The following is a 10724-nucleotide window of genomic DNA, read 5'->3' on the forward strand; positions in this document are numbered from 1 at the left end:
TGTGTGTATGTCATAATTTCTCACATATTCTTGTTTATTGACTTTTTAAAAAAATAAATGACAGCGGAATGCATTACAATTCTTATTACAGATATATAGCACAATTTTTCATATCTCTGATTGTATATAAAGTATGTTGACACTAATTCGTGTCTTCATACATGTACTTTGGATAATAATGCCTATCACATTCCACCAACTTTGTTAATCCCCTGCCCCCTCCCTTCCCCTCCCATGCCTCTGCCCTTTCTAGAATTCATCTATTCCTTCCATGTTCCCCCTCTCTACCCTACTATGAGTCATCCTCCTTATATCAGAGAAAACATTTACCATTTTTTTTGGGGGGGGATTAACTAACTTCACTTAGCATTATCTTCTCCAACACCATCCATTTACCAGCAAATGCCATGATTTCATCTATTCTTAAAAAAATAATTTTTTTCCTCTACCTCTAATAGATTCCACTTTAATACTCCTCAGTTCTATATATCTCTTTATTGTTACCAGGACAGAGAACATCTTATCTACTGTATTTTCTTTTAATTTCAATGATTATGTTTCCCATTTCCATGATTTAGTCCAGTTTTTTTTTTCATATCAGTTGAACGTTATTTTGTTTCCATTTACTTCTGTTCCACACATTTTCTTCTTTCACATATGAGGGAAAACATAATGAAGGCTCCATCACATTTCCTAAAACTGAATATCTGAGAACCAGATAATTTGACATAATTTCCTGCTAGTTTTCCTTCTTCACCCAAAACCAATTACCAGTCCTTCCCTTTGGCTCTGTCTCTCCAAGGCATCATGGGAAGATGTAAATCAGTGTGTCCCAGGAATTCTTTTAACAAACCCAAATGTCTGTCACAGGAAAAGGGGGAAATAATTTTTAAACTTACAGGAATTTGGTGGCTATCAAAAACATATGTCTTTCTCAGGGACTGGAGAACTATCTAAGTGATTCCTGGAATTATTTAGAAGAATTGTGTGCCCCAATAATCTCATCAAAGTTACTATTAACTACTTCCATGCTATCTTCAAAGCCAAAAATCATGATGGTCACATGTCTGAAATCCCAGCAGCTCAGGGGGCTGGGGCAAGAGGATGTCAAGTTCAAAGCCAGTCTCAGCAATTTATCAAGGCACTCAGCAACTCAGTGACACCCTCTCTCTAAATAATAATATAAAAATATTTTTTCTAAAAAATGTTGACCACAAATTAGAGAACAAAAAATAAAAACAAAACAAAACAAAACCCTAAAATCTTTCCTCAGTTTAATACTATGTTCCTATTCTCAATTTATGATTTCTCAAAGTTTGATTAGAGTTGATTTCTTCAGAGTCTGCACTGGAAAGATTTTCTGTTGGGAGGATTTTCCATTGAAATTAGAGTTCTGGGCTTAGGTTGTGGCTCAGTGGTAGAGGGCTCACTTAGCATGCACGAGGCACAGGTTTCGATCCTCAGCACCACATAAATGTAAAATAAAGATATTGTGTCCACCTAAAAAAACTTAAGAATATATATTAAAAAAATAAGAAATTAGAGAGTTCTTTCGAAACCTGCAATGTCTAATTGAGATAAAGTAATCTTGAGTGTTCCTCACTTTTTAAACTCATGCAAAAGAATTACTAGAATGTAAACGATACCACAACACTGGTCTCACACTCACCAAAATTTTAAACAAGTCTAAAATATAAGAACAATAATCTAGACAAAATCATACTACCAGAAGAGCGTATTTCACATTGCTAAAGACCATGTCAGAAATGGAGTGGTGAGTCCTGTCTTATGGTGAGGAAGTCCCTGTCAATCTGAATGTAGAATAGCAATTGCCAGAGTCTGGGAAGGGCAGGGCAATACATAGGTTTGGTAAACAGGTACCACGTGGCCCAAAGTGATCAGCAGATTCAAAGCGGTCCCCATTAAAATCCCTATTAAATGACATTTCATAGAAATACACAATTCTAAAATTCCTATGGAACCACAGGAGATATAGAATAACCAAAGCAATTCTAAGAAAGAAAAAACAAAATGAGAACCATCACATTCCCCAAATTAAAAATCATTTACAAACCTATAGAAATCAAAGCAGTGTGATAATGGTAGAAAGTCAGAATAGAGAGCCCCAAATCAACCCAAACATATACGGTCAACTAATTTTTGTAACCGGGTCACAATGGGGAAAGTATCCTCTCTTTAATAAATAGTTCTGGCAAAACCGAATTCCCAACTGCTAAAGAATGAAACTGCACCCAGACACAAAACCTTAACTCCTAAGGAAAAGAAGAGTCACTTTTGACATTGGCCTAGACTTTTTTGGATATTACACCAAAGGTTCAGACTACAAAGACAAAATGAATGCATAACAACTTATCAAACTGAGAAGTTTCTTACAGCAAAAGAAATAGTCTAGAAAATAAAAACTGCATTTTTTTTTCTTTTTTGGTACTGGGGATTGAACCCAGGGGCACTTGGCCACTGAACCACATCCCCAGCCCTATTTTGTATTTTATTTAGAAACAGGGTCTCATTGAGTTGCTTAATGCCTTGCTTTTTCTGAGGCTGGCTTTGAACTCTGGATTCTCCTTCCTCAGCCTCCAAAACCACTGGGATTACAGGCATGCGCTACCACACCCAACTAAAAACAGCAATCTTTTTATACTATATACATATTTAATTTTGTTGGGAGCAAGTTTTTCAAGAAAAGATGATTTTTACTACTGAAAGAATATTGTATTATACAAGTGTTTAGTTTAATTGACTGAATTATGCATAAGATGCATATAATTTTAAACATTGCAAATAACTACCTAGTTCTTAAGGCATTAAATAGATAATTTTGGAAATAACTTTATTTAGTTTATATTTTGATGACTTAAATCTGTAAGAGCATTGATCATACTGAAATTGATGATACTTAAGATTTGCACACTTCAAATTCCAAAACTTGCTGGGTGGCTTTTACATGGTAGAAAGGTTATGTCTGGTTATACACTGGCCAGTGTTGTTCTTTGTTTATTCTGAATTCTGTATCTGTTATGAACTAGAAATTAGTTAATTTTAAGCATGGAGTCAGATGAGTTTAGGATACTGGGGTTGCCACAGGTAGGAAACAGAAAAGTCAATGTTTTCATGTACAGAACAAAAGAGACTCATGTAACTTTCATTAAAAATTTGTTGGAAAATGTATATATAATTGAATAATAATGCAATAATAATTGATTAATAAAAATCCATTTTAATATAGTTTCCTTGACAGTTGTGCCCAGGTCAGTAGTATACTGTTGTGAAATTAATCTCCAGAATTTTATCTTGCAAATTTAAATTTTAAATGCATTATGCAACTCCTTACCCTGGGAGATAGGAAATTGGCCACATATAAATCAGCACCCAAGTCACTTAGTAGTTTGTGTTTTCAAGGTTTTAAGTCATGGTAAACTTCAAGTTCCTAAAATTAGGGGGAGACAGAGAATTTTTCCCCTCTATTCCATTTTCACCTTGATTTTCAATAATAATTGCGTAGGCTTGAAAAACTATTAACTGGAAGAATTTGTTATTTTATTTTGAGCCAGAGGAAGAAAAACATTTAAACATCAGAATTCAGTTTTGCATTGGTACGAAAGTAGGAAGGTGATAGATTTTCACAAGTTATATTTGCCTTGTTGTTAAAAACATCCGCTGTCTTTAAATCTACTTGTAAAAGTCAGATAGCTTGTACTGTTCTAGAAATTGAAACCTAGTTTCACTTTCTGTTCATGTTAATAATATAATGATAATAATAAGATCTGTAATAAAAGCCCTACCTACTATAGGGCAAGCACAACACTAGATTTTTACATTCATCATCACATTCAGTATTTGCAAAAATCCTTTGAAGAGAAAACCATCAGTATCTTTGTTTTGCAATGATGAAACGGAGCTTCCTAGGTGACACAGCTGAAAAGGGACAAAGTGAGATTAGGCCCTTGGGTGGTCTGTCCTATTACAAAGTCTGTACTTGTACGTCCCAGGCTGTGATGGGTAACAGCTGTACTTCCTCAAAACATTAAATCTGAGTAAATTACTTCTAAAAATTTGTTTTGTGAAACTGACATATATTCCCCTAGAGACATAGAGTCAAATCGCCATGCTTTAAGTTCATTTCAAACAGCGCCTGTCTCTGCGGTATGTCACCAACTCAGGAAGCAAGCGGTCTTGCTCAATTTACATTCTCTTCACAAGATTTAGGAATTGTTTTTTGCTTGATTTAATTTTAATTTTACAAAATATACATTGCAGTTGGACTTCCAGAGTGGCAGAGGAAAGAACAGGTATCCTTTCCCCAAAACTCAGGGTTAAAACAGGATACAATTCTCAAAATAAGACATCTCAGAATTAAGGGATGAGTGAGGGCGTACAACAAATTGAGAAGAGCTTGCTCAAAAATAACCACCAGAGCCCCCATAAGAACAGTGGGCACATAACACAGGGAAGTTTGCATCCTTCCCCTGGCCAGATGATAAATCCAGCTGAGGTCTTGCTGGCATAGGAAGGGTAGACACAATTTGGAACTCCATAGAAAGGCCCCACACCCAGAGAACTTGTAGAAACAAGAGCCACAGTGGTAAAAACCAAAGGTGGACCTCACAGCTGCCAGAGGCTGCAGAACTGGACAAAGAAAAGAAATACCAAGCGAGATTTAACAAAGACATCTGGGAGATGAGACACGCATAGTGGACTCTGATCCACTCCAACTTGTTTCTGGAGATCTGGAAGGCTGCACACTGATGACCAAAGGGGAAGAGTCACCTGCCCAACCTGATGGAACACAAAAACTTGCACAAAGAGAAAGTACAGCCCAGGGACAGATTTGTCAGCTATTCAAGCAGTATGTGCCCTAACCACCCAGGCTTCCTCAGCAAGTAAGGTGTAAGTCTTACTAGTTTAACTAACAAGGCACAGCCTCTGACAAATCATTGCCTACCACCTCGCTGCACTGACCCAGGAGTGGCTTCCTAGGAGCCTAGGTTAATAACTGGGAAAAAAAAGTAAGAATGGAGGCAGGGAGGGAGAAACAAAGGAAGAAAGGAGGAAAATTATCTATCTTAAAAAAAAAAAAAAACTGATCAGAAACATCAGTGTCTATAAACCACATGGCCAGCAGAGTCTACAAAACTGCTCCAAGCAAGTAACTTAAAAATAAAAATATAAAAGCAAACAAACAACAATCAAAGGAAAAAATACAAAAAAGCATATATGAGGTATTAGTTTGGCTCCCCAGACACTGCAAAAAGAATTTCAAAAATAAAAATAAAAGGGAGAGAAGCAAAACAAAACAAAACAAAAGTGACTTCTTCGAAGAGTCTACTTCTAGAAAAGAAAAAAAAAACTAATCAAAGAACAGATGAATTTAAAAACTTAAAGTATATACATCCATGGAGTTCTATTAGCACTTCCAAGGAATGGGTTACTGATACACCCAGCAACCAGATTACTTATAACCATAAGCTTAATGGATATAAAGTCTGATACAAAGTGTACCTCGATTTATTCCTACCTGAATAAACTTAGAAAATACAAATCTAAGCTTCAGAGGCATAAAGCAGATCAGGAGTTGCAAATTGTTGGGTTGAGGGTGGTTTTGACTTACAAATGGGTTTGAAGAGTTGTAGAATTCTATATCTTATTTGCCATCTTGTTTACCTGGGCAAATATATTTGTTCAGATAAATTATGCACTTAAAATACATGTATTTTACCAAAAGGTATACAATAACACAGTTGATTTAATTTTTTTTCAAAGAAGGCAAAAAATGAAAAAGAAAATATTTCAAAGGACAAGAACAGATTGAAGCAGGAAACACTTCATATCAGACAGAGGGACACAGGCTCAGCTGGTTTTGCCCCTGCTAGGTCAGCACCTGTGTGTAACGCTTTCCTATTCAGTGCTGAACAAATGCTAGTTGAATTAATGATTGAAACCTAAAGGGACAACAGTGTAGCCCAGGCTTTTTCAAAGAACACATTCTTACAGGAAATTTGTCTCCCCTATACCATGGTTGCCACCATATCAACCCAACCCTGAGAAGTTACTGTCTTGCTTCTTTTTCTTAACCATTTTGTGATACCTGTGGCCCATTACTTTTCATACCTGACTTGCATACGTCTTTTTGTGTTTGGTACAAACTAGAAGCCATTACCTCCCCATATTTAATGTTTCAAGAGGAAAAGTCATATTTGTCCTTAAAGGTTTTAGGAGAAGACGAGGAAAGTCAAAGGAAGCTGGAATGTTTCAGCTAAATAACAAACACTTAAACAAAAGGGAAGTATCCACGATCCAACAGACACAGCCGTGTAAGAAAAGCAGAGGAAAAAAAAAAAAAAGCTACCAACATTACCAATTAGTCCTGACATGGATATGGTAATTTTTTTTGTTCACTGTGTCTAGTTTTCCACTAAACACAACATGAGCATCTATTACATGTAGGAAAGGTACCTTGGTCACGGTCATTACCCACAAGGAGCTTAAAAATAAAAAGGAGAAGAAAGATGCGCATGCGGTGCTCAGGTAGGAAGTGAGGCCGGCACGCACAAGAGTCCAGTCCAGGAACTTGCTCAGCTCAGAGGTGGGAGAGGCTGCTTCCCAATCCTGGGTCAAGGAAGTGGCCTCAGGGCTTTGAAATTAAAGTGGAATATGGAAACAAGTGGCTGTCAGGCAGAAAGAGAAAGAACTCAAACGGAGCAGCGTACAAACAGTGGCATCGCTAGGTTTTCCTAAGCCCTTGGGTTCTCAGGCTCTTGTTGCGATGGGGAGACGTCGTGAGGCATCTCACAGGATATTCTGACATGAGCTACAAGAGAACAAATGGGAGAAACCACAGATAAACTGGAGATCGTGACTGAGGATAAGGTGGAGTTGTCCAGAGAGAGAAGCTGAGCCAAAACAGGGTAGATCTGGGATGAAAGAGAGGAACACAGACTCACCATCACTTCTTACGCCCTAATACAGGGATGATGAGAAGTATCACAGGTACTATCACTGCCAAGAGGATCAAGTTCACAGAAGTGTGGTGTCCTGCGGATATGAGAGACAGGGAAGGATGTTATCGTAAACCCACTGCTGATTCTCCTCCACCCATTGATTTCCTTACTTTCCTTGTGCATTGGGTATGAGCCACATCAGTCATCCTGTTTCAGCCACTCTGTTTCCACCCCTATCCAGGGAAGGATTCTTCATCTGCCCGGAAATCTCTTGGCTGTATGTGTCCCTTACGTCTCAGTCTTCCACGTCTTGAATTACCAGTGTTCATTTCTTCCTCACACCCCTCACCTACCTTACCAAAATGTCCACATGACCACCTGCTCTACCTCCCAGTCTTACCCCAGTAGAGGATCATGTCCCGGCCTCCTAGACTGCTGTGCCTCACTCGACAAGACAGCCCAGATGCTTCCTCAGCTGCCACCTCCAGGAGCACCCGAAGATACCACGTTCCATCGGCATTAGGAAGAATATCATCTTGCTTGGTGCCCACTTGCTCCTGCTCACCTCGCATCCACATAACCCAGATAGGTTTGGGGTAGAAACCAGAGACGTGACAAACCAGCAATAGTCGACCCGACTCAACGGTGGGGCGGCGACTGGACAGCCAGGCCTCTGGTCTCACTGCAGAAAGCACAAAGGGGATTCAGATGTGGATGTTATGTACAGCCTAGGGACACATATCCACACCAATATGCACAGTTATCTATTTTCTTCCCCAATGGAAACTATCACCAAGTAACCCTTCTGCCTCTTGTCCCCTTCCTCGTCCTAAGTTCACATAGGGTGGCACTGACCTTTTCTTTGGAGCTCCCTCTTTCCCGCATCTAGGAGACCCAAGAGCAATCAAGGGCAGGTGTTTCTGGTGAGATTGTACACTATTTCCTTGATGCCTTCATAGCGATTAAGGAGATCACAGATTTTCTGGGCTCTACTCCCACCCTCCGGAGCTGGCACCCATGATGTGTTTTGGAAGCTCAGGAAATCTGATCCTTCGAAAGCGGCCTGGAAGAAGCCTTCTGGGCTCTCTGGAGAGTGTAACTCACAGCCGGCATTTGCTTGTATTTCAAAGGGATCTGGGGGAAGGGAAAAATGAGAAAAAGGTTCAACGAAAAAACTAGGGCATTGAAATAATAATCTAAAGGCCTTATCAGCAAGTATGGTAAAAGGAAGGATGAGCCAAAGATATGTTCAGTTAGGAATAAGGGAGAGAAAAATGGCTGGGGATGGGAAAAGAGGAAAATATGAGATAAATAGATTAGCAGGAGATTGACCTTAGATAAGTCTGGGAAAACAACAGGTGAGTCATGTAACGTTGGCTAGAAGTGAGGGGGAATTTTTATGAGGAAGAGAGCAGTAGCATTTCAGGATGCATGAAGTTGTCATAATCACTGTTGGACTATGAATGTAGATCTTTGAAGAAATCGGGGGAAGAGATCATATTTTAAGGAAGTCAAGCACAAAATGGACAAAGGTGTGCCTCTGAATTGTGGGCCACAGAGGGAGATCACAGGCAGAAGATTAAAAAAATACAAGAAAAAATATTTTAAAATAACAAAAGTCTTGGGCTGGGGTTGTGGCTCAAGCGGTAGTGCCCCAGCTTGGCATGCGTGCGACCCGGGTTCGATCCTCAGCACCACATACCAACAAAGATGTTGTGTCCGCCGAGAACTAAAAAAAAAAAAATATTAAAAATTCTCTCTCTCTCTCTCTCTCTCTCTCTCTCTCTCTCTCTCTCTCTCTCTCTATCTCTCTCTCCCCTCTCACTCTCTCTAAAATAAAATAAAATAAAATAACAAAAGTCTAAGAAATTTTAAAGAATCAATATTTAGAATAATCCCCTAAAAGATTTACTCATGCTGACTTTTATGGTGGAATGGGATAGTAGAAAATGGCCCTATTTAGATAGGCCTAGAGGGTTAACCAGAAATAGATCAATCCTCTGAAGAATTCCCTTAGCTGTGTTGAATGAACTTACATTCGAAATGATATTGACTGGCATGGGTTTGAATCTGCTGAGTTAATCCAATGAAGTATTCACGGAATAGCAGCTCCAGGAATGCAAACTCCTTATTGCTGAAGTTGCCCTTGGACCAGGTGTGCAGGAATATTATTGTGCCTGATTCACTCTCCCAGCCGTGAATCTGCAACTCATCCAGCCAACCTGAGCCTTGATGCTTTGCCCAAGATTGGTTGGCGAAGGAGGAGATCTGGATGAGATGGAATGAGATCCGTTCCTGGACCACTGGGGATGGAAGAATGTCAAATAGTATAAGGCAAACATGAGTGGATAGCAGGATAGGGAGAAGATGGTAAGTGGTCCAGTTCCCAGAGAAAGAACCTTAGCCTTGACCTTCTTCATGCACAGAGCAGCACGCCCTGTCACCGTCCTCCAAAAGAATAAAAGGGATACTCAGATGGTAAGCATCTTGGTATTAGGGTCCATCTTGGGAAAGCCCACCATGCTCCACCTGGATCCCCCGAGCTGGGCAGCTGGCAGAGAGGTTCTTACCATGTGCATTGTCACTGCCTGGGAGGAGGAGAGCCAACGACGCAAGGTACAGAAGCAGCATTTCGTCTGCAGGTGTTTCCTTCTCTCTCTCAGCAAGACTGGTGGTCTTTGATGGCTGATGTCAACAAACCTCCCCTTCCATACCACTAGTCTGGCTTCCTCCTCTCACTCGTCATTTTCTGAACCAGTCACTGATGGCAGCAAAGGAAATCTAGACTTTGCCTCACACTGAGCCTCCTACTCAATCTCTCATTTCCCCTCCCGCTCTGAGCTAAAGTTATCCCCTTCTCTCTGAATTCCAGCGGTTCTCCTTTTCAGTAAGCCTCCATCGTATTTCCTTCCTCAAATGCCCTTGGACAAAGTAGTGTGTGGCACCCAAGGGTCACTTCAACTCCCCGAGTCTTGCATTCTATCACATAAAAAGAAGAGACTGTATGGCTTCCTGCTTGTTTGAATGGGTCACAGTGTTTCCCGTTTCTGCTCTGAGCTAGGCCTCATGCTCCCTCCGGTCCTCTTCTCAACCCTCCCTGCTTCTCCGTCCCTTTTCACTGTCCTCCTAGTTTTCTCTTTCCTATTTCACCCTTTATTCCTCCACAATTCTCATTTCTTGATTTTCACTGGTTCTTTGATGAACTGGAGAGATCGCATTTCCATGGCTCCTAGGACTTCCCCATGCACTCTCCATTTTTTTAAGAGATGAAATTGTAGCTTTTCAAAGTATAGAAGATCTGACTCATGAACTTTAACTCCAATTTCAAGTTCTTACCTCATGTGACTCTCTCATCCTTCCTGCAGCCCTTCAGAGCAAGGAGCTCCATCTCATTGCAAATGGGCAGGTTCTCCATACGGCATTGACAGATTTCCTAGTATAGGTCAAGGTCATAGATGAAAGGGACTTTGGGGACTCAGGCATCAAATGAAACTGGCTTCCCTTCATATCCTTTCTTTATATCTTCCCATCTAATACACAAAGGACACTTACTTATTTTACTTGCCACTCAATGTGTCCTTGCCATCCAGATACTAAAATGTGCTCTGAGTCATCACAGCCATGTGGTAGGTTGGACAATGGCATAGTTAAGTGACAGGACTCAAAGTGGGCAGTTGGTCTCTTCATCAAGTCACAGAGTGGAGTAGCAGATTTTGCTGCTCATCTGACAATGTAGTTGGCAGTTGTTTATGGGCATGACATGTG

At 40.1% G+C, this 10724-nt stretch overlaps 1 protein-coding gene across 1 annotated transcript; it reads right to left on the reverse strand.

Annotated features, from left to right (window-relative positions):
• Positions 1-4222: 4222 nt before the first annotated feature.
• LOC101975739 (T-cell surface glycoprotein CD1c) lies at positions 4223-9930 on the reverse strand. The gene is made up of 6 exons (XM_078027213.1): positions 9530-9930; positions 8996-9262; positions 7815-8093; positions 7360-7641; positions 6963-7053; positions 4223-6829 (listed from the first exon to the last, which is right to left on the reverse strand). The coding sequence occupies exons 1-3, from the start codon at positions 9588-9590 to the stop codon at positions 7864-7866; spliced, it is 558 nt and encodes a 185-aa protein (XP_077883339.1). The 5' UTR covers positions 9591-9930; the 3' UTR covers positions 4223-6829; positions 6963-7053; positions 7360-7641; positions 7815-7863.
• Between the last annotated feature and the right edge of the window lie 794 nt (positions 9931-10724).

Source organism: Ictidomys tridecemlineatus, chromosome 11 (genome assembly GCF_052094955.1).
Source record: "Ictidomys tridecemlineatus isolate mIctTri1 chromosome 11, mIctTri1.hap1, whole genome shotgun sequence".
Lineage (NCBI taxonomy): Eukaryota > Metazoa > Chordata > Mammalia > Rodentia > Sciuridae > Ictidomys > Ictidomys tridecemlineatus.